General features: G+C 35.5%; 1 protein-coding gene across 1 annotated transcript in view; it reads left to right on the top strand.

Moving 5' to 3' along the window:
- Nucleotides 1–20,761, top strand: part of LOC124166859 (gamma-aminobutyric acid type B receptor subunit 2-like) — a 294,155-nt gene extending 273,394 nt beyond the window's left edge. Inside the window, exons 16-17 of the mRNA XM_046544568.1 lie at nucleotides 12,923–13,581; nucleotides 19,502–20,761. Coding sequence (XP_046400524.1) covers nucleotides 12,923–13,581; nucleotides 19,502–19,905 — 1,063 coding nt within the window. The 3' untranslated portion in view covers nucleotides 19,906–20,761. The remainder of the gene's footprint in view (nucleotides 1–12,922; nucleotides 13,582–19,501) is intronic.
- The last annotated feature ends 4,780 nt before the right edge of the window (nucleotides 20,762–25,541 follow it).

Here is a 25,541-nt window from a genome sequence, read left to right as displayed (position 1 = left end):
CGGAGCATTTTTGGAGGACATTCGTTAAGAAAGGTCTTGCAGAAACTTTTTTGACCCCTCCTTGATGGGACTCCGCATTATCTCGGACTTCGAGAGTAGTTGTGCTCCGTCCTTTCCGGGCTTACAACCATACCTGCGGCATTGGTTCGCGGTCAACTTATGTATTGCTTATATGTATTTAGCACATGGATATATTGTTGCTTGCACGTAAATTGCAGCCTTTAAATTGAATTCCTCATTTTTTTCTGAGCATTGTCAAATTTTAAACAAAGTTCTAAGGTCAATAATAAAGCATTTAATGCAGCAACAATTTCCATGTTGATGTTTATACAGAACTCGAGATATAAGTTAATATTTATCGTAGAATTTTGTTTAAAAATGTTAAACGCTGCTTAAAAGACAAAGAATTCAATTCTTAGTTTATATTTCTTGAGAAAAGAACAAATATTTATTTCAAAAACTGACTGGATTAACAATTTCATGACCGCGGTCCCTTACCGCTAAGAGGGGTAATAAAAGACAAAGGGTCAGGGTACCTGCTCCCGGATTCCGAGGATAAAGCCTAAACCCTGCAGTGTTGGGTCCCGAAACAAAGAGGTACACCCGCGACCGTCATAAAAGGGGGAGAGCTAGAAAACGCATATATACGGCTTTCGTTCTCTTGGTCAGGAACATCTCAAATGGAAATATACGGCTTTCGTCTCCCGGGTCAAGAAACGTTCACACACTTATTTGCGTCTTTAGTAGGGAAAAGGTTAATGCTACATAAATATTTTTGGGAGTGAGAGGGGAAATATTGGGGTTTTCGATATTTTCCCATGAATCACATCTGGTTGGCAGTATTTAGGGATAAGTTCCCAATCAGCAGCATAATCTGGGAGTCATTTGAAAAAAATTACCACAGTTTTGTCTTTTGCATTGCATTCGCCATTAGAATTTTCAGGTGGACCATCAAAGTTCCGATTTGAATACATATCTCCCTGGATTCCTGGGGTAAAAAGAAGTAAAAAGAGGCACCAATCTTCCTATCCAAATAATTAACTGAAGTTAATATCCCGTGAGAATACTGGTTCTTTCCACTACTCAATGTCTTTTCAGAGGTGACCAAGGAGTATCATGGTTGTGCAGTTTTAATTTATTTTGGAGTGGTTTATGAAAGTCATATCCACTTATTAGTGGAACAATAAATATGTGTGTCTCAATTGATGTTTCTAGTGCTTGGGAATTGTAATTTTAGCAATTTCTTTGAAGTGAGAATTATTAATCCCTTGATTGTAAGTTTAGTTTTTAGCTGATAATTTTTATTTATAATGGTTAATGAGAAACAGGCAGGAGTTCATCATCGTCCAGGAACCTCTTCTTGTTGGATAAGTTATTAATTAGTGGTAATTACTCATAGGAAAGGAAAGAGCACTGCTTGCAGTAGTATGTTGCAGTAACAGATTAGTTGGAAAGGTTGTAAATTGTGAACCAACTTTCACACTGATTTGGCAGTAATAAGCACTGGAGTATTTTGATTACCTTCTTGTAGAGGATGAGATAGTGTTTTATAAAATTCTTCATTCAGTATAGAGAATGATGAAGCAAGTTAATATATTTTATTCTTAGAGCATGCGCACATATTCTCAGTAAGGCTTCAAATAGAATTAGCAATACTTATAGGTGGTAGCTAAGCAGCAAGCACTAACTAATCTATCACTAACTATTTTTTGAAACATATAACTTTGGAAAAAAATGCACTAATATAATATCCCTTAATGGGAGTGAATCCTAATCCTTTTTTTTTTCTTTTCTAAAAAATCTGAATTTTTAACTTAGCTCCATTTATGTACATAACATAATGATAAAATTAATGTATGCTCTAATATAAAAATAAAATAAGTAGTTAAAAAGCATATTAAAATATCATTAAATATCATTTATAAGCAATTTAATATCTTAAACTTATTTTTATAAAGAATATGGTGCTTACTCATAATCTATTTCAGTGTCATAATCAGCTAATAATTAGCATTTGGTCTTGCTTTTAGAGTTCAAACACAAGGTACAGTAAATTTCTCATCGTTAAAGCCCTGGTTAGGGGATGGCTTAAAATCTTAGAAAAAAATTATCATAATAAAGCTGAAACCTTGAGGGGAAGGATTGATTCTAATTATTTTGCCAATTTAGAACAAGGAGACTATGATGACTGTATTTCCTTTGGATGAGAGTTGAAAAGGTCATCTTTAGTCAATGATTGACCCTGTTTTGGTTCCAATTTGACATGTCTCCAAATGGTCCCTGCAGAAATTCTAGAGAGTTTAACTTTGGAAATAGTCATTTGTCCACAAATATGGTACACATAATTTTGCTGATATGGAAACTTTGGTGAAAAAGGGTTTTTTACTCTTTATACTCAGAGCAATAAGGTAAGTCTAAAAATAACACCTGCTTACTTTAATGCATTCAGCACTCTCTGTACTTCAATCCCAAGGCTTGCTTGCATAAGCAAGGGTAGATCTAGTTAAAGTGAAGCTCTGGGTACACAAATTTCACACATTTAGGATAGGGAATTTCAATTCCTAATCCCTGAAGGTTCACTCATGATTTAAACCCATTATCCTTCGGTCACTTTGGTCACAACCCTTTCCCAGCTAAACCACCGTGTTCCCTCATAAATGTGCATACCATCTTTATACCATAGAAATAAACCCTGTTCCAAAACAATTTTTGTCTATGGGCTTGTGAAGAGCCCAAAAATTATTTACTATACAGTAGTTTGCTGAGATAGCACCAAATCTTCTTGCAGTCTTTCATTATTTTTGTCTTAGCGGACTTTACTATACACACATAAATCATACATTGCACTGAGCAACAAATTGCAGGGCTACAAAAAATTTTCTCGAAAATGCAATAACCCCTTTGTATTTCAACCTCCTGCGTCCGAAAATGATATCGAACACATCGTATCACCTGCAGTTTTTTCACATATTGCACACGTTATCCATTAATGCAATATGATATTATAGTATATCCTGTGCTATTGTAATTTTAAAATGGGGTAAAAAGTTCCATCAGAATATTGAGGAAAAAGAAGAGCAATGTCAGAAACTTTGAGATGTTCAGATAATGGCCAAAAACTGGAGGATACTTCACCGCAAGCACCCAGCCTATGCCATGATAACTAAGGAAATGCAGTGTAAAATATGTTAGAGAATGTCTGAATCCATATTCCCAGTATGCGTCTGTTTGCTGTGTGAACATTTCCTTATGTTGTCGGTTTAAACTTTTATCCTACGTCAGCATCATTTGATTGCCATTTAGGCACTATTTACCAGCATTCTATGCATTATAATTATTGACGAAGGATATGATTTTCACACCAATTGTGGGTGATACGACCTTGTGAATAAATATTTCGAATTCAGGAGGCAGAAATATATTAAGAACATGTATGTTTTTTTTAAAGAATTAATTTACCATTGCATAGTGTTATTGCTTACATGGAATCTCATTTTATTCGAAAAATGCATGAATTATTATTTTCATCATTTTGAGATAAGGAAAGTGAGGGATATGGAAATATCATTCACCCCATGGGATAATATGTAGTAGGTTTCTGGATATTGAGCCCCAATTGAAGAATTAAAATCCATGATTTGCATCTCTGCAATTTTCTCTATGCAATGCTGAATCTGGGCATACAAATGGTAGAAGTATCTTTATGGCGAGATTATGAGTAAGTGCCTTAAAAGGAAGTAATATATGCACTAATTAAATTTAAACTGCACCATTTAGTATTTATGGCACAGCCGCATCATACTACCAAAGTATCAAGAATTCACTGCTGCACTCTCTTAATACTGTCTGTGATTTAGTAGGAATGTAATTACTAGTTTTTAGCATCTTAATTTCCTGAAAGAAGGATATATTCCAGCCACTGGATAAGCTAAGACCTGATATCATCCGAAGAAACAAAGCAAAATTCTGTTGTTGAACTCTGAAGGTGGAGTAAGTTCATAGAAAGCAGCCCTACCTTGCTGGATTGAAATTATAGAAATAGTTGGCACGTAGATTTAGTGGCAATCAATGCACAGTTATTTGCAACCTAATATATACTCATTTTAATGGAAAGGATTTTTTTTTTTCTTGCATAAACAGCTGATGGTCATGAGAATCGTTGCTTATAATTTGAAATTAGTTCTGAATCGAGTGTCAAATTTTCCTGTGGAGTTAATGCATCCATAGCAATAATTAAATTATGACATTTCTAACCCCATTAACCTTATAAAATTTCCAGTATTTGCATAAGTAAATAGCTGTTGATAAAATCTTGCTACATAATTTTTTTTAAATAGCTGCTCTCTCTGTCTATAATTTTTTACGATGAAATCATTAACAATGCTTCCAAAAAGAATGTCAAAATATATGAATTGGCCCAAAGCCATGCAGAAAATAATTAAAAATTTACAGAAATGTACAGGCCAGAAAAGCAAGGTACATTCTTTTTTATTATTCATGTAAACAAGTGTAGCATTATTCATGGGTTTTACCATTCGCTGCCTGGAGAACTCAATTTTTCCTTAAATACCATAAATAAAACATGTGAATTAAATGAAATTTGTGATCATTAATGGATACATTTGCGGCTCCCTTATGCTTATGTGACCGTCATCGGTGCTATAGCAATGAATAATGTTAACCTATGGCTTTAAGGATGGATTTTGGCATACAATATCATTCATCTTGACTGGAATTTTGAAATTGGTTTCCCAATTCATGGTCAGATGTGTCTATCAGCAGCACTGCTTGGAGCATTTCCCGTCAAAAAAATTCCTGACTTAATTTAAATGCACCTGATCATCAGTTGGAAGATACTTGGTGGAATTCCAGTCAAGACAAATGTTTTTTTTTATTAATAATTTAAATCATCAATCAAATTCACCATGTAGCATAAATGTTTGTATATGATCCCATCATCATACCATTTATAGCCTTTTTATTGCTAAATTTTTTTAAAAGTGTAGTAAATGACCAAATTCTGACATTATAATGACTATACTTCAATGTTTTCTGGAAATCTATCATTTTTCTAGAGGCATTGAGAAAGCTACTCGGGAAAAATCAATACATCTTACAATAGTGACTTCTTAATGGGAAGATATCAGATTATATAAATATTTTTCTGTTGAATTCAAAATATATTTTCGTTATATTTTGCCTTTGGAATAGCTTGATTTACACTCTGATGTAACTTTAATTTGCATGTATAAAGCTTGTATGAAGGGAAATAAGCTGAAATTATGAAATTAAATACCCAATATTTGAATCATAAAAGTTGCCTCTTTTAAAAAGCATGTGAATGATGTATTGATAGGTGATATTGTGCTAGCATGTTACATGAGCAAATTCCAATCTAAGTGATGCTTACATTTTTTAAAGTATCAATGCTTTTTGTTGGAATGCTATTAATCAATTCACATGTACAAACTGGTTGTCATTGCATTATTTAAATGTAAAAGGAGACGCGCCTAACTTTTTTTTGCACCATGGAAAAGGTTTTGTCTCACTTTCTTGATAAAAATTATTACTTTCAGGGCAGAAGAGCAGGCCTTCTCTCTCCCACTTTAGGTGAGATTGTGGTGATTGTAAAGTTCACTTCTTTCATATGTCAGTATTTTGATATGATGTGGAAGTGGCATTTTTATGTGACGTTTTGATTTTTAACTAACCAGTCATTTATGGAGTGGTTGGATGCCTTGATTTGTCTCAAATAGAAGTCCCATCCTATTTTATTTTGGTCAGATTTTTTGTAGCATTTTTACATGGTTGCTTTTCCTATTTTTTAGATTTTTTACCCATCAAAAACTCATTTTTTGCCAGCTTGCTCTTGAAACTTACGAGGCATATGTGATTCCTGACAATGTTTGCTGTTGTTTTAGAATTTTTTTATGTATTCCCATTTTAATTACTGAAAACTTATTTTTCTCAGCCTAAACACTTGGCAATCACACTAATTTTTACGTCTATTGAAGCACTGATACAATCAAAGCATGTATCCTTTCTTTATGTAATCCTCTGAATATTCAAATGGGTATCTTTTTAAATATCTGCAAGCTTACATGAATTTGATCCTTTTAAATGAAAGGCAGGGAGCTATCCATGAAGAAATTGAGTATTCAGATATATATTGCTATATCTGGCAGCCATCTAATGGTAAAGTGTGAGTTTCTGCATCATCTTCACCATTAATAATCTTCAGAGTACCCCTGAAATGTTCCCCATCTCCTAAGAGCGTAAGAGGAGACCTTGGACTATTTATTAAAACCTTACTGCTGAAGTAATTACTACCTCTTCTAAAAAAAACTCTGCCTACCTAATCCTTAATCTCTCTACCATTTATGGTTTTAGAGAAATTCATTCAGTAGAGCTGGGTTATTTGTGATGAACTCAGTTTTTTCAACCTAGGTTGTATCTCAATAATGTGTAAGATGGTATATGGATAATGGGTTGATATTAGCTGAAAAATTAGCGAAAAAAACTAATATTTTAGTATGCAGTGGAAGATAAGAATTCAAGACTGACATTAAAATAGAGTAACAATAACCGGAATTGTTGGATGAATTCTGTTATTTGGGAAGCAGGGTAACTAGCGATGGGAAAGAAAGGAATTTAAAGCATAATAGCCTAGGCAAAGGGAAAGAATCATCTACTTTAATGGGCATTTTAAGCATAGAAGTAAGGAAATAACTTTATTAACAAGTTTATGAGAACTTACATTTGGAGTATGCTTCTTTACGAAAGTGAGGCATGAACAATGACAGCCATGGAGAAATCAAGGGTAAATGCTTTCAGAATGTGGTGCTGCAGACGAATGATGAGGATCTAATGCTTAGACTGATTAAGTAATGAGAGATTCCTAAGAAGATTAGGAGAGAAGATAAGCCTAGTGAAAACCTTGATATGAAGATGAAACAACCTAATCGCCCATTTATGGATGAGGTAAAGAAGGATGTTCAAAGGAAGAAATACGTAGGTATGAAAAGATAAGCTGACTTAAGAATTGAGTATAGAGCTGCATCAAAACAATCTTAGGATTGTTGACCATTGATGATGTAAAATTTTAAAACATGCATCTTCATCCATGGAAGGTATGCCCAGCTTACGTATTTTACACAAGTGATTTAAACACCATCATAGGATGTTCCAAGATGTTTGTTTTAACTCTATCAAGGACCAACACGCAAGCATAGAATTCATCTATCTCAATTGTAAAGGTTTCTCTGTACCACACTATGATCTCTATATGAGCTCCATATACTTGCACTGGGGTAAATAAGCGTTAATTATTCAAGACAAGTCAGCCAATGTGATTCATTGCATTTGAAGACTAAAAGGATGTTCTTAAATCCATCTTCCTCACCATTTTTGTTAGTCTCGTCATTAATCAAGTACGTATAGGCATTTAAGTATTTTATTTTTGCATGTTTCTCAATATCCTATTCCTGTTCAGAGGCAACTTTCCAATTAAACAGTTTAATCAGTGTTCTACTTATGATTTGTCAGTATGTTATTCTTTATAAAAAAATTTAAATTCATAGGGCTGCATTAGTTTGCATTGTACTGATCTTTAGCTTAAAAACTAGTTGCAAGCTTTACCAGCTCATGATTTCCAATAAAAGTATTTTAGTGATTCACCAAGCCAAGTTTTTGGTGGATGCTTCAAACTAAAAAGTGAGTTCTTTGACTGTTATCTGAGCTGAACCTTATGGTTGTCATTAGGCTTTATAAGCTATTCTTGACAGCCAAATCTAAAGGAAAAATAGCTGATGTAATTAACATTCAATGACCTGTTTTCAAATCAGCTCACCTTTGTCAGAGCTCCTGCGATGCCTCACTGTCAAGCAAATGGGTAACTCGTTGTGTATGGTGTGTTGCCTGAATGCAGGGGAAAAAAGGTGAATCAAACAAATATCAGATTTTCGCTTGCCCATATGTGAGGTACCATTGTTGGGAAAGTTACCAAAGAGTATTAACAGATTAAAATTTAATTTTCACTTGGTAAAAAGTAGCTAGTTAAATTTTACTCAAGAATTGCAGTCTTTCATGTTGCTTCAGGAGTCATTGTGACGCTTTAGTATTTTTCCCACCCATTTTCGCTTTTTGGCATGATGTTTTTGTTTCTCCATGCATGAATTGTTAGGTTTAGGCTTAAAAGGACTACATTGCCTTATTTTGCAACATATGGTGTGGCATTGAATTGGCAATGCTGAAGAGTGCTGACATTTTTACTTTTTTTCCTTGTATGACTTTTCTTCTCTGTGTTTTTTTAATCACTCTCTCTTTTAGTAAAAATGAGTGTGTACTCGGTGAAATATGTTGTCATTTCAGAAAACAATTAAAGGAGTCCTTTTAATGGTGGAAATAAGTAACTGAAGGGAATCCATATTTCCACTGAATTTTATTCAAGGCAAGAAAAAAGAGTGTAGTTTTCATTTTAAAAATGCCAAAATTAAGTTTTTACTGTTATACATGAAATTAAGAATAGAATAATTTAACTTGTGTTTAGTCTTAAAAGTTTCTAGCTCAAATTCCTGTTGCCCAAATAGGTATGATACATGTTTTGTAACCACGGTACTCCTCTGCAATGGAGCAATTTCATGAGAAGGAAGGCATTAGCACATTGGAGTCTAAAATTTTCCATAAGTTCCTAATTGGCCACTGCATTCCTGTAAGCTCTGAAAATATTAAGCAGAAAAATGATGTTGCATATTTATACTTTTGCCACCCTATCCTTGGACCTAGCTTCCAATTTAGCCTTGGTATAGTTGTATTTTTGTATTTTTTTTACCAGTAAACAACAGAAAACACAGTGCCCAAAAAAAAATAGTTATATTCTACTTTACCGTGATAGGCACATTAACGTCATCATATTTCAGGTGAGCCTTTGAGCAGTACTAAACCATCACGTGGTAAAAATGAATTATTACTGCTACCTATCAAGTTTAACAAGTAGCTTGTCACACTCATAGACACTTTTTCCCTGCCTGTTGCTTGTCCATAATATTTCTTCTATTTGTTTGACACATTTTGCTTCTGTGTACTCTATTTTAAGTTGTTGGTTTACTTAAAATTTTGATGTGTAAAAGTGAAACTCAGAGGAGGTCAAAATGACCTCTTTTACAGTAAATGATGTGTGATCACACAGAAAATGATACAGTGGCCAAACAAGGGGGTAAAACCTCAAATTAGTAGACTAATTCCCACGTTATGTAAATTCAAAAAACAACTCGCCTCTTTGGCAAATAAGCAAGAAAAAAATTAAGCAGAAATGGGAAGGGGTATTTTGATAGCTGTCACTTCTAGTTTTAAAGTTAAAAAATTTGTTTATTTCCTCCTCTTCTTATATTTATCAGTGTTGGGTCAAAAAAATCCGATAAACCCTCCAGGATGATTTCTTCTGATTGGTCTTGTGTTTCTTCATCTGGGAATACATTACAAAACTCTTACGTTCGTTCCCCAACCCCACCGATGACAGGATGTTGCTTATAGTGTGTAAAGTGGCATGTTTTACATAAATGTTTCTTTGAATTAGCCCCTTCTCAATACTAGCCATAGGTTTCTGTCTCTGACGGTTCAAATCTACTTGACTCGACTCGACATTTGTAATGCTACTCAAAACCCTCGAGTCGAGTTCCAACTATGTACTCGACTCGGATTTTCGAGTACTCGCACATCTCTACCCCTTTCTCATGTTCAACACTCAATAACACAATGTTGCTGGAGAGGCACTTGTGCCATCAAAGGCATTGTCTTTCAGTGGTATCATTTATTCTTACTATGTCTGAGGATGCAATCTGAAACATTTTTGAGACCAATACACCCAAGCCTGCTTTTGTTTGCATGCAATTTTATAGTCTTATTCGTTGCTTTCTAACATCCTGATATATTGCATTCTTCGAGACTTTTATTTTTACCTTTGTCTGTTTGACAAGCTTGGAGCCCTAATTCGAACCGATCAACATTAACTAAAATGTAACAAATAAAATTAACTCAAGTTAGTTTTGTATCAGTTAATATAAACTTTTTACAGATGAAAGTATAAAATTAACTTTTATGAAAAGTAAATATTAAATTAAATGGCTGAATTTAATGATTCATTTTAATGCTTAAATTTTTTAATCGTTCATCCCAACTATGTGAGTTACCTCACATTACCTGTTTCAATTATTATGTATTTAAAACATTCTTTGCATTTTTGGTAAAGTTCTGTGGAAACAGGCATTCTAAGTTTGCTGATATCAGCTGTTTTTCTGTTTCTGTTTTACAATTTTTAACCTCAGCATTTGAGTGGATGAGTTGAAATTATTTTGCTGACCAGGGGTGTGTTCCATGTTCCTTGTGGCTGTTCTGTATTTTTATTTAAAGCATGGGATACTGGGAAGTCCTTTGTTCCATCAAACCGGCATCTCTGAATATTTAGTCTATCTTTTAATTTGAAAGGCCTGACTCTTCCACCAATGACAAAAGTTGGTAATCAGTTATGTTTTAACTTTGTGTTGCCTAAGATCTCTTAAGTAAAAGCTAGTCCAGAGCTTTTTCTTATGTTTGTAAGTTGATTCAATCTTCAATTTAATCACTGTGCATATTTGAACTTCTCTGTTTTAAAGCTATTGAATGCAGTGGTGTAAGTTTTTATAATTCCTTTTTATCTGTATGCTTTGATTTAATAATTTTCGGTGCATGTTACCTTCGTAACCTTGGCTTAGAATTTGTTGCACAAGAGAAGTCAGTTGAACAAGTTTCATCTTTCTTTGACTATTTTAGGTAGATCCATAGCTCTTTTCCTAAACATGTTGAAAACTTTTGTCTAAATTTTATGAAAATCAACAAAACTTTTCAAATTTCATTGAAAGGGTGTAAAATTTTGAAGATATTCTAGGTGTACAGGGGTAGTTTTCAATAACTGCAGTCAACATTATGTGTGCTATGTGCTGATTTTTGAAATGTAAAAATTGAGATTAAAAATTATATGGAGAGACAAATTTGTTATACTTAAAGGGTCTACGAATTCTAGTAAAGTGTTTGCAGAGTTTTTATTGCTAGCAGGTATTGATCTTAAAGAATAAGTCTAGCACTGATGGTGGAAACAATTTAGGGGATTAACAAAGTATGTTTTTGGTCTAACTATTTTAATCACTGCATGATGAATGTGACGTTGAGCAACTTTGCCTGGTTGGTTGTTGAAGTAGAACCATTACACATGCTTGGATAGTGAATTTGAATAGAAATAAGCTCCTGGAGCTATAGTTTTCTCATCAGCAGTTGCTTCTACAATAAATGGTCTTCGCACTAAAAATTTTACTCCCATGAAGAATGTGCATGAATGTTTTAGGGCCCTATTTATGATTCTTTCAGTTTCAGTATGCATAGTCACTATTTCTTAACATCTTTGGAATGAGTTTTCTGATAACTATGGATTCTATCATGTAAATTATTGATCATTCTAGGATGGCTACATATTGATAATGCTTCAGTGTGTATTAAAGTTGAGGTGGGTTGGTAAAGTTGAGGTGTGGTGAGTAGCAAGGTTTTAAGCTGTCAAGTGCGATGACCAGTTCCTGATTAAATAGTAAATTAATATCTTTAGTTGTAGTAAATATATGAAGTAACCATATGGAAAAATTGCAGCTGTTACATTAGGAAGAAGTAGGGCTGAATGACTCCGTACCTAGTTTTTCCAACGCAAGAATTTACTTTGGCATTGTTTTTCAAGCCATAATTTTGATAGGTTCTTTGAGAAAGCTATTACATTTTTTTAGTTTCCTGACCAATCATGAGTACAGTAAACCCCTATTTTATGGTATTTGTCTATTCCACAAGTTCATTCATGGTGTGAATTCCATCATGAAGTAAAGTAGTTTAATGCATGACAAATATCAGATTCTAATACATACATAAATTGCAGTGATTTATGAATACATGATTAATGAAATAGAGGAAATATTCATCTGGTGAAGTTAAATTCTTGAAAATTATTTTTTATCAATATTATAAATACAGTAGATATCCTGCTTAATTGCTACTGAAAAATTCAGTGCCCTATAAAATGTTTAAACTTGCAGATGATAAAATAATCCATTATTTTGTGGCTATTAAAGTAAATGTATTTGAAGTATGAGGAAGACTATATGTTGCCCTTTATGGGTGAGCTCCTATCGAAGAACCACAACCTGTACCAATACTGATTAGATGTGTGAGTTGGTGACCAATACCATTAAATATTTGCATTGTTTAATATGAATATGGCATTTTAAAATAATTTAAAAATTTTATGAGCTGATAAAAAAAACACTTCAAATTTTTTTAACTACCAAGGTGGGATAGCAAAGTTCTCTTTATCCCTTCCTTAAGTTGTTGGAAATAATTTCATAAATTATTCAAATAAATTAGCAGGATCTTACAAGAGCATATTTGACTGCAGTGAATTTTAGCAATATGTAATAAATGAGATGGTTAATACATCGCATGAACAAATTTTTGCTAAATCTTATTAATTTGCTCAAGCTAATGGAAGCTTTGTGGTGCAGTATTTTTAATGAGCTAAATGAGATTCAGTTTGATGAGGGGCCTAGTCAAGTTAGTGGTAACTCTGATATTTGTCTATGGTGCAAAATAAAAAATACTAAACCATTTTTCTTTATGTGTAAAAATAAAATTGGAAAAAATTCATTGCTTTCTCGTGTGCTTTTCCCTTGTGAAAACTTTAAATTATATTTGATAAGGCTGCCAAATTTTATCCTTTCTAGGATACCGTAACCTGTGGTGTAAAACTCATGAAGTTATTTAGTGCAATCTTATTTGCAGTAAGAAAAAATGTTTCCACTTAGATGAGAGGAAAAAATACTATGAATCGTTTATGTGGATCTTTTTTTTAATACAGGTTCCCGACCCACCAAGGTTCATCTGGCCGTCGATCCAGTGCTGCCCCCACCCTGGTGAGTGACGCAATCCACCAGCAAAGTCGCACGAAGCCCACGTCCTCCACGACCCGACACCAGCGCCGCACGAGTGTTCCGTTCACAATCATCCCCACCCAGGTGCCACCCCCTATTCCGGACCCTATGAACGTCGACCCCATGCCCACAGACTTTACCCCGCCAGTGCCGGCCGAGTTTGCCAACCCCGTCCTGCCGGAGGACGAGGAGAGGGAGCTGGAGGAGGCGAACCACCACCACCAGATGGAAGCGGTGAAGGCGTTCCGACACCAGCAACAGTCCCACTTCCCTGCTATCGAGTCGCACCGAATGTATCCCATTGACACTGGGTTCTCGCACCCCCCTCCCCCACCCTCGTTCTCCAACCCCTCGATCCTCGACGACCCGTACATCAAGGACACGGAGGTGTATGTGTCGATGAGTGGGGGTCGAAGGGGGAGCGGGAGGCGGGACATGCTGGATGGGAGGCAAGGCATTTGTGTGGGGAGCCGGAGGGACAGTGGTCATGCCTCGGAGGAGGGCTTGGACAGTAGTGGGGGTGGTTATGGGGGAAAGGAACTCGGGGCATCTTCCCCCAACGTCTCCAGAGCCATCCACGAAGGCGGTAAGTTTCCCTGCTCCTATTAACCCTTTCTAACACAGAGCTGCTTCTGGGAGGAATTCAATTTCAAGATTTCTCATTTTAAAAATTTTCACTCAATCATAAGTAGGTATTGTGGCAGCTACATATTTTGCCTTCAAACTTTACAGCACAAAAGAACATTTAGTTTAACCCTCATATGGATTTACAAATTTAGTTACGTCGTTGGATTTTCGGCGCCGCGTCATTTTTTTGCTATTATCTTTCAAAGTTAGCCAGAATTTACAAGTTTTCTGATTGATAATGGTAAATACATCTATTATCTTTATTTCTCACCATGTTTTGCTAGATTTAACCCATTCTTGTGGAAGTTATAACAAAAAATCTTGAACGCTGCATTCTTATCCATTTTTTGCCGTAATGCTTTCTATTTCTGCTCCCTTTGTCTGTTATTTTTGAATGAAAGTTCTAATTTCGCATGTATTAGTTGTTTAAAATATTTTTTCTGATATGCAGGGCTGGACTAACTCCGCTTTTTAATGTTTATATTGTTTATTTTATGTATCTTAATACTAAAAATGAGTATTGAAAAAAATTCGTTTATGCCCGTACGACATAATTTTGCATCACTGCGTCCACCCATATGTTTCATCTTTGTAGTGTAAACTGAAGGATAAGTTTTTAAACGTTAATAATGAAACAGCTGTAGGTGAAGTGAGAAGAGACGAGTGTTACTTTCGTGATTTTTACAGGATTCTGGCGATCAAGGCAAATCTTACGAATATTCTGGGAGCTCATAACCTGCAATAAAAAAAATTAAAGTCCTATTGGTTTTGAAATATAATGAATAGGGGATAATTAGCGACGCGTCCAACAACCCAATGCCGCTTCGAAAGTGGAGCTAGAAGAGCCGGTATTTTTTTCCGACCGCGGAGCCCCATTCCCTTACTGAGGACGTTTCCTTAGAGATGGACGAGTAAATGTGATGCGTGGGAGTGTACCAGATGAGGTTTTACTCCTGGATTGGTGGGAAATCCAAGAAAATAACTTCTTAGAAGTATGGGTTATAGGTGGTAGGGAAAAAGGAACAGGCGCCTATTTTCTTTTGTCCAGCTCTACGTGAGGCACTGAAGGAAGAATGTTCTGGGGTGACAAATATACCTTAAAGCTGAGAGAACTTCCCTCACCTTTTCTTTCCGCAGCGTTTCACTGACCCAAACATTGAGACCATTCACACCTTCCCACTAAGCTTCCTTATTCATCATTCATCGCCTTCTTCCCCCGCCCAAAAAAGTTGATTGAACTTCTCTCCACCCTAATGACCCACCCGAGCTGGACCTTCTTGGAATGAAGGGAGGGCCACCGCGAGGCGTTTTGAGAAGGCTTTTGTTCCCTGTCCCTCATGCAGCGATGGAAAGATAAAGAAAAAGCAGGCTATTGTATCTAATTGTCTCCTTGCACTCCCAACCTTTTTCGCGATAAGGGTTTTCTACTCTTACCTGGCCTAACGATCTGGGTATTCCCTGATCCTTGGCAGTCGACACACTACCACCCCTTCACCTCAAAACAACCTACCTGGCATTCCTTCTCCTTTCTCTTCCTCACTCACCCCTCACGTTAGTAAAATCCCAATGAATAAAATATCTGTGCATTTGAGTACACAAAGAAACGAGAAATATATTTACAAATTTTCACTTCACGGTAAATTGTCTATTCTCCTATTCATCATGAAACGATTTTTACCATGTAAATACTGAACTAATGGTCAGGAAAAAGAAATTATTTTCTATCACACAATTAGTTGGGTAGTTATCTTTATTTCACCCCAATGGTAAACTGTCGCGTCATCGGTAATTATATAAATGTCAGCAATTTTGCATTGACTATCGTAGCCGCAAAGGAATATTTTCGAATTAGAGGTACAAGACATATAACAGTGACCGTGCAATGTGTTCTTCACGGTAGTCGGTGAAACCTCTGAATCTCCTGGCAAGTTGCAGTTGCTCATTCAACGAGAAATATTCACACGACGGTGAGGAAGCATTATTCCACGAATTCGGATAATGCATTGTGTTAAAATTTTCTTAGAATTGCTGCTTGGTGTAATTCTAAACAGAGTAAAACTGGGATTTACTCAAAGGTGACTATGACCACGGCAGGTACGTGGAAGCGGAGCGGAGAAGGTGCCCAAGCAAAACTAAGACTGAAGCCATGGAAAAAACAACCTAGCTTAGCCATGAGTTTCTATGAATAATTCTTGCAAAAAGATGAAGTTTTGTCAATGAACATTATAACGAGGCAAACATAATGATTCTTAGGTAAAAGAGAAAGCATAATTGATATTGTAACATTTTCCTTTTGTTAAACAATTTCACTTGGTTTATAAGTTTAAAAAAATTAAATAATAGGATTATAAATAGATTATAGCATTTCATACGAAACATAATTGCTTTGACATTAGCGTTCAGAGTGCAGTCCCTGACGTAGCGACGAAGAAATTCTCGGCCCAAGCAACACTAACTAAGTAGGAGGCCCAGGAAAAAACAACCTAGCTTAGCCATGAGTTTCTATGAATAATTCTTGTGAAAAGATGAAGTTTTGTCAATGAACATTACATCGAGGCAAACATTATGATTCCTAGCAAAAATAGAAAGCAAAATTGGTATAGTTATATTTTCCTTTTGTTTAACAATTTCATTTTGTTTATAAAGTTCAGAAAATTAAATAATAATATTAGAAATAGATTATAGCATTTCATACGAAACATAATTGCTTCGACATTAACATTGAGAGTGCAGTCCCCGACGTAGCGACGAGGAAATACTGAGCGCCGCAGTGGTGCCGTAAATCCAACGACGTAACTTTTTTCATTAGAGGCCAATAAAATGTAAACTATTCACACTATTCAAACAAAATTTTATAGGTAGACGAAGAAAGCTGAAATAATAGACTACTGAAAATTTCAAAATGATCCATTGGAATGGAAAATTTTTACACCACTTTTAAAACCATGAGCGCCGCTCAGGCGCAGATAATCCATATGAGGGTTAAATCTTTCCTGAATAGAGCTGAAAATCCATAAATTTTTGATGTTACTTAGAAGCAACATTCGGTTATAATGGATTATTAAGTTCAAAAGTAAGAATCCTATTCCTTTTATCAAGTTCAAGCCTTGCTAGTCAATTATTTTAGTTGAGTGTACTCTCAGAGATTTTCCATCACCAATTTTACAGGTATTCAGAAGGCAGTTCAGTAGTTGCATTAAATGCTCAGCATTCTAGACCATCTCGTCCACTGTAATCTACAAATTTCCACTTAGGGGAAGGATGCCTTGTTAGCTGGCTAAAGCACTCTTTCCAAAATTAGGGGATTTTGGTTTGAATCCCCCTCAAGGCAAATGATTCATATCTGTGTAATTGTCAAACAGTTTGTGCATTGCAGGTGATTCTATAAGTCATCACCATGGCCAGTCCTGGTATACATACTTGTATTGATATTCAGCAGATTTACATCTGGTTTTCGTGAGAAGACATAATATGTATTGGAAAGAGAAATTGAAATGCGTTGTCAAATGCATCTTCAAGATTCCCTTCACATGTGTTAATGTGGTGGATAACACAGCTTTTGTTCAGTTTTGGCTGTTGTCTTTGGGTAATAAAGATTTTAGAAAGGGATTGTCTAATAAACTGATGTCCACCAGAGGCAACAAACATGATGGGGAACTGGAATACATTAATCATTCTCTATCTGGAGGATATCATGGTGATCTTTGTAGTACCTAATTAGTCAATGCATTTATGGATAGCTCACATTGAGACATCCCCAGAATTTTGTCTATTTTCATCATTTTATTATTATACTCAACGTGTTTTGCTCCTGTTGATTTTTTTTCAATGTCATGGAGTCAGAAGAAGCTGTGGCAATTTCTATAATTCAGCTTAGACTTTGCCCTGTTTTTTAGCCACAGAAACAATAGGGTAGTTTCCTTCATCAAAGAAAACGAAAGGCATTGATTGTGATTCGTTACCCACCACTAGTGTATTCATAATATACAAATTATTTCGTTTTAGAAATACCAGTTTAGACGAAAGGCAATGGTCCATTTTTATCCTTATTTGAAAAGGGCCAGATTGGCACCCATGCGATGCCACTCCACGTGACGTCACAGGGACCTAGTTTCTATAAGAGAAGATAGAGTTATACATCGTCTGAGGTTACCAATGCATGCATGAGGCACAGAGCTCAGGGAAACATGTCTTAATATGTAATCACTTATTAAAAATGGCTAAGGTCGGAAAGTTTTCTTCATTTGATAAGGTATTAATAATCCTTATTTAAGCCAAGCGCTACCAGCCAGCAGGGTACTCAGCTACCCGCTAGCAGCCTGCGTCGTATCAGCGCTAAGCCTCGCCTCAAGGTCACCTCACAGGGCGGCAGCGGGAACCAGAAATACGTCACACGGAGAGATTTCCCGGCATTCATACTTACGCGTCGCGTTTTCGCGCGCTTGAAAATGTTCACTTTTCATTTAATTGCGAAAAATAGATATCGTCATTTAAAAATCTAAAATCGTGAAATACGTAATCCAGGAGTAATAATCTTTCGATTTAGGCAATAAAAAAATAATAGGAAACCACCCTATTATCCAATCTTTTGCTGTCCAGAATAAACGTGATGACTTTAAAATGTTTAGGCGGGGTTGCCACAAGAGGAGATAATGGGGTTGGGCGGGTTTGGCTCACAAATAAACAAAAAGAATTTGAGGGAAAATGTTACATGGCTTTGCATGAAAATTTGGAGGATTTGTGTAAGCCATGTGCCCTTTTTTTCACCAAAATTTTTGGAGAAAGGTGCGCAGCTTCTAAGGGTTAATACAGTAGGTCTTTCCATGGACCTTACTAATTCCTACATGTTCTTCTGTAATCTATATAGATATTCATACTTTCAATTTATCTATATCTTTGTGTTCTTTCTCTGTGTTTTTTCTTTTTTTTTTATATGTATAATGTTTCTTTTCTCTGGGCAGTGTTGGTATTCTATTTTTCACTCCTTGGTACTTGGTCTTGGCACTTATTGTCAAGAATTTGGATTCGTAGTAGGTTTAGAGGGCTTGCTTTAGACAGGACAGTTCAATATTTTAGCAGAGTAGAAAGGTCCAGAAGGGCTTAATTTATTGTATACAGAATGCCCAGATAGTATGTATTTTTATGAGCACTAATAATAATTTATTGATAAATTATAGTGAAGTACTTGATTGTACATTTTTTGTGGTATTCATGAACAATTTCTTTAAAAAACTCAAAAAGTAGTGATTAATGAATTGAAAGTTACCGACAATTTTCTTCTAATTGTATAATTTTATGACAAAATTTACATTCCTTGTATCATCTTGAGGCACAAAATGAATTGAAACCAGTCACAAGCTTTAGCAATTCATAGACAATTTCCAGTAACTTTTATTTTATCAATTTGTGAAAATTCCACATCATTAAGTTCCACATCATGTGAAAAGTTATTTAAAAAATTTTAAATTCAATTGATTTGGCTTTTACATTGTGAAAATCCATGTTGAAATGAAAATACACAACTTTGGTAACTTTTCACTGGAAAATTATTTATTGGTACGACGCATTTCGATGCTGAGGCGTCGAGTGTACTTGAGAATGACGCCTCAGCGTCGAAACGCATCGTACCAATAAATAATTTTCCAGTGAAAAGTTACCAAGGTTGTGTATTTTCATTTCAAAAAATGTTAATTTTATTATTGCAGAACATGTATTATAAATAATGATAATTCTTACGCATAAAAGTTAGAGGGTTTGGCAAATGCTCACAAGTTGGGCAGAGAGAACACAAATAGCCAAAAATGTACCTCGGTGTAATTACTTCTCTAAATTTTAAACTGACCTGATATCTCACTTCCCTATGCATGCATGCGGTGCAGAAGAAGACGTGACCATGATCCAGCGCTCTGTGTCGGAGCGCAGTCGGGAGAGGGCGGCGGGCTCCTTGCGAGGCCAAGGGAGCACCATTCCACTTGGTCATGTTCAGAGTACGCCAGACGTGGCACGCCTGTGCCATCGGCACCAAGGTAAATGCTGTCACCACGGCGCAGGCGTCACGTCGGGCACTCACCACCACCACCACCAGAACCACAACAACAACCGTGGCATGAACAACAATGGCTCAAGTGATGCGGACTTAGACCTAGCAATACTTCCCATTTTCCAGAAGCTCTTGAGTGAAAGACATAAGAGTAGGCGTGGCGGATCTGGTGGGGGGACTTCTTATTCAATAGCTTCGTGCCCTAACATCTCTATCAAGTGTGACATAGTTGAGTATCTGTGATTTGTTGTGTTATGTTTTCATTCCGTAATACTTTTGTCTTTCAATTCATTGCCATGGTGAGTCGATCACGATGCGCAGAGGACGTGGAAACTTTTTACGTGGTGGCTTTGGAGGTGGACTTCTCTCAAAGGAGATATGCAGAAAAGCCACTCGACTAGTGTTCCCAAAATAGGAAACAAACGTTGCATAGTTTTAATCGAGGACAGAAGATAAAGCAAGTGGCATGTGTGTATAAATAATTTTTCCTTTCATTTTGGTGTGAATGGTATGTTTGGAGCTAGGAATAATTGCTTTAGATTCTGCATTAGACGTGTGAGGAACAATTCTGCCATCAGCTGGAGTAACTGATGAACGCAGGATTCGAACATTTAAAATGCTCAATACGGCAAACTGAACTGCCTCTTGTGAAGAACTTGTAAGCAATATCAGGAGCTCAAACATTGCATGAATTGCATTGGAAGGTTTAATTTAATGTTTGTGTGAAGACTCCATCCCAAATAGCACAGAAAATGTTTAAAGTTGGGTCGAAAAAGTGGTGAGAAGCCTAACTGTTTTTGCATGGGTCAATAGTTTAGATAAAAAGGTCATAGGAGGAAAAGATGCCAAAGACGTTCGCATCCTCAGGTAAGAATCTGGTTTGTATGAAAGCTGCTACAGAGGAAGATGACTGTTAATTTTTTTTATGTTCCATTGCAAACCGTATTCTCTTCAACATATCAACTGGGGATGTTTTTCTCCTTAAATTGATGTATTTTGAGGTGCATAAATTGTCTGTTGATGTCTTTTTCTGTCATTTTTGGAAGGAGTTTGCTTTGCATACTTGATGATTTGGAGATTAAATGGAACTTCGAATTTCTACACTGTTCCTATTTTTAGACCAATACTTATTTCAGTATCATTTGATTAAATTATGTAATTCAAATAATATTATTAATATTCAAAATTAAGCTTTCAGAGATATTTGAATCACTACATGAAGATTTGTCAGCAGCAGATTATGTTTGAAGTGTAATAACTCTTAATAAATTTATATATTGTATATGGAAATAATGTATGCACCACTTTGCCAAGAAAATAGGATAACTGCTGCCATTCATTTTTCAGGAGTCCATAATGTTTACCTGCGTCATTTCTCAGTGTCTCAAAGCTAAGAAGTGTCACCTCAAGTAGCAAAACAGTGTTGAAAATTTATTTTTGAGAAATTATGTTAATAAGCTCACAAAAAACTTTTAATTTTTAGTAAAAGTAATTTAAACCACTTAAACAGAAGCAAAGTCTTGCTAAATTCATTACATTTGGCTATTGTTGAAAAAGAATTTTGATTGGATATAAATATCACCTCTCAACATAACATTCCATAAATTAAATTTATTTATTAAAAACAAAACTATGATAATGTTACTTAAGGTCATGTGACACTAGGTTTGAAATTCAAGTGGCTGCAAGTCCTTTTAGTCTAGCATAAAGTCCCAATTTGGTTAATTTTAAATACTGTTATTCTTGGAATTCAATATTTTCTGGTCAAATAGTTTATTTTTACCAAATGAAAGAAATATGTACGTATAACAAATTTACTGATAGAAATTTCAAGGTGTAGAATTTCATTTCTGAAGAGGTGATGTAAAAATGGGTATATTTTTATTTGCTGAGTGATGGTCTGAGTGTTATACTTGGCGTGCTCTCAGTACAGTACTCAGATGGGATCAGGAAACCTCTGAAAAGTAAATCTAATAGCCTGAATTGACTTATTATCCCAAAAATAATAAATATATTTCATTTAAAAAGAAGCGAAGAAAATATACGGAGCCAAATTAAGTTAATAAATTCCGTGAATTGATGGAAAACTTGTTTTTGGGACAATTTCCAATGCCTTTGCAGGTTTAACGAGATTAATACTCCCATTAATTAATGTTTCCATTTGTTTCACTATGCCATTGCTTTAGGGGGAAATAGTTGTGTTGATATCGCTGCATATTATATACAGTTGTCTCCCTGTTAAACTCTTGCTGCTTGGATTTGGTCTTCTATATCTGAGAGTTCTGTTCCCTGACTGGTTTGTTGTTTCCATCTGTGGCTGCTTACAAAATGAAACCAAAGCACTGCAGGAACAAGTGACTTTGTACGTAGTCACGCGCACGGGTGCAAAGTTAAGTACACCAAAGGATAAAGTTCGCCATGAAAAAATATTTGACTTATCCAGGATACGAACCCGGATCTCCCGATTGCCATTTTCTCAGAGTGAACTTCGGAATGGGTTTTACCAAACAAGATGTTGACGCCACAAGTCCACACTGTGGCACATGTGGCGAGGGTCGTGCTGACTAAGCCACTGTCGGGGTGAAAAACCCTTATTTTGCTGCTGGTCTGCGACGACGAATGACCGGAAATCGGGAGATCCGGGTTCGAATCCCGGCTAAGTCAAATATTTTTTCATGGCGAACTTCATCCTTAAATGAAACCAAAACGAATCGGAGATAATGACCAATCAATCGGAGGAGAGCACTCACCTCTTCAATGGAACTGATTTCCAGCTGTAGTACTTTGACCTGAACAGCTCCTAATTGAGCATTGGCAAAACTTTTACCACCAAAAACAACAATGTGGTGGTTTCCAACAAAAACAACACCCCAAAATATGGTGCTTCAGTTTATACTTTAGGGGAAAAAAATATTCTACTTTATGCCAATCAGTAAAAAAATAATTTAAAAAATCATGTCAGTTCGTGCCCTCCCAAAACATCAAAAGACTCAGTTCAGCACTGAGTTTGTTTGCTGAATATAGTTAGCGAGGAGATGATTGAATGCTGCATTGCATCCATGGGATCAGTGATTCAGATTAACAACTTCTCTCATTGTTTTCCATCAAAGACTTCGGAAGTTCAATGCTTCAGTGAAATAGCACTATGAAGAAAAGACTTTATAACTCAGATTTTATAGATCCTTAATTAACTCAAACTCTTGGAAATGTGTAAATAAAAAAATCTTAACAATGACATTGAGCTATTGGGATAGAGAAGAAGTTTTGCTGTCTTTTCTATTTTGTGTTGAAATTTGCAGACACTGGATTGACCTTGATTGGTTTTGTCTTCAGTTTACCACTTGTTTGAGTTTTGCTAGTTTGAGTCCTCCGGAATAGAAAATTTGTGGGTGAAACAAATTGAAATGGACATCGTTGTTTTCAGGAAATTACTTGTCTTGAAAAATAGAAATAAATACCTTATATATCTTATACAATATCATGGGGAAGCATATTATTTTATTAATATTTGTGACCAAAATGCTACTTGGGAGCACATTACTTCTTGGTATTATGTTGTATTCTTCTTCATTTTTTTCTTTTTGTATTATATGCCACATATGTGAACTAATTATTTCTAAATTGGCAACAGGATTGAGTGAAACTACTTAGGAAGGATCGATCATATTTAGCACCAACTTGTGTTCACACTATCAAACTTTATTAGCATCCTGTTCACTAGCGTAGAAATCAAGTGTTGCAAACGAAATATTTTTTACGTGTATTTACATACATATGTGCATGCATTTAAACACATATGATTGGTAACATTAACTGGTATTTAACTTCTAAATCTGCTGCTGGCAATTTACTCTTATAATTTGTCACCAATTTGATATTGGAATGATGAGTTCTTTAGGTTAATTCGATGTAAACTGAAACATCTGTGCTTATCCATATTTTCAAAAATTCTTTCGATGTATCAAAGTTTCTTGGTGTTATTTTTTGGAAAGATTTGTTCAAATCTTCAATTTCATTATAGAGTGGAAAAAATCATTTCATTTATTTTCAGTAATAAGTTTTTTAAAGTCTTTATTTCTCCATCAAATTTCCATCATTTGAATTGTGTGGCATATTTGGCTCAGCTCTGCCTTTGTGGCTACTTAATTTGTTGGTTGCAAGGAATTCAATTTATTTCTATCATGCCTACATAAAAGGTATAACTTGGATTTAGATTTTTCAAATTATTTCGCCATGTTTTAGTGGCATATTGGGTTTTACATGTCGACACCAAATCCAAAAATGAACTTTCTTGACTTGAATGTGTCATTTTACGTATGTGAATTTTGTTCTATAGATAATTTGAAATTATGCCTTAAATTTGTTGCACATTTCAATGAAAGTATTTGGAATAAATGTGTGATGTGATGTTTCCATGTTAAAATTTATGGTTTCCTTTCACTCGAAAAAGAAATAGCTATCTTTGAGCCAGAAGACAAATGTGGGAATTTTTGTGGAAGAGAAAAAGAATTAGTTTTTGCCTTTGTGGCCTCAGTTAAAAATGCCATTGGATGTTTATCATGAATGATAAGGTTTTGCAGATCAATTAGGGTGTTATGCTTTGAACATTTTGATGCCATTTTTCTGTTCACGTGAATGGATTGTAGCTCGAAATCAATTTGTGGTACAGAAATAGTTGCAATTCGAAAGAAATCATTGCTATATTTGTAGCTGCATGTAGGGGGGTACTTGGTTTAAAATTCCCTGGCAGTAATGTAACCAGATTCTGTATGAAAATGTTCAAATTTAAGTGTAAAACTCATACTTGAATGCCACCGGCTCGAAGATGGGAGTTCAGTATCAAGTGTTACCATGAGGAGGTTTAATGGTGCATTTATCATCATTGATAAATTTTGCTCAAATACATCTTGGAAAATTTTTATCACTATGCACCATGGTTAATGGAATGATCACTGTATAATTACCATATGGAATCTCAAGGTTGTTTTTAACGAAGCTCAAATTGATGTTTTTGTTACTTAATAAATAAATGTGGAATTTTTGAATTTGAACAAGGATTTTGATCCATGGCTTCCAGAAAATTCATTTATGAATAGTTATGATACTAAATGGCTCAAACACAACCAGCGATAATCAATTTCACACAGCAATGGGAGACTTCAATTTTTTTAGTATTACCCAACCCGTCTGTTAGTAGCAGTGGTTAGTTACTTGTTAAGATAAGTATCCTATCTCCCAATCAAATGAATCATATTTTCTTTCTTTTGTGTACTCACTACAAAGATGGTGTGGAACATGGTCATTTATGCATATGATACCTTAGGATCTTAAGAAGCTTGATGATTGAAAGTACATATATAATCTAATATGCTATTACATACAAGGTGTGATCAAAAAAAGACCGGACTGATTTTAATACTTGTTCATTTGGACTGATACAATTAAATCAAACCTGTCACACTTAAAGTAAATGCCTTTGCTTACAAAACACCTTTACAATCAGGGGTGCCGACTTACAAAAAATATTGGGGGGGCCCAAAAAAGGGACCTTGCCCCGGTAAATTTTATAATTAGTGAATTTTAAGTTTTTAAGCATTTTAGAAGAGTCATATGATCAATATTAGAACCCTGATCTCTCGAATCTTGATATCTGGACACTCCGGGGAAAATTGACAAGCCTGACACATTTTTTCCTCACATCTGTAATGAATTTTTGGGGGGGCTCGGGCCCCCTCAGGCCCCATGGAGTCGGCGCTACTGTTTACAATGTTTCTTCCAGCTCTCGAACCCTGCCTGGTAAGCCTCGTTAAGGCTCCTCTTCAGGTCCCCTGTACAATCAGTTTTAATATCTGCAATAGAGCTGTGACTGTGCCTTTTCA

Source organism: Ischnura elegans, chromosome 10 (assembly GCF_921293095.1).
Source record: "Ischnura elegans chromosome 10, ioIscEleg1.1, whole genome shotgun sequence".
NCBI lineage: Eukaryota > Metazoa > Arthropoda > Insecta > Odonata > Coenagrionidae > Ischnura > Ischnura elegans.
Note: the sequence above shows the minus strand (reverse complement) of the source record. Positions and strands in the feature narration are given on the sequence as shown.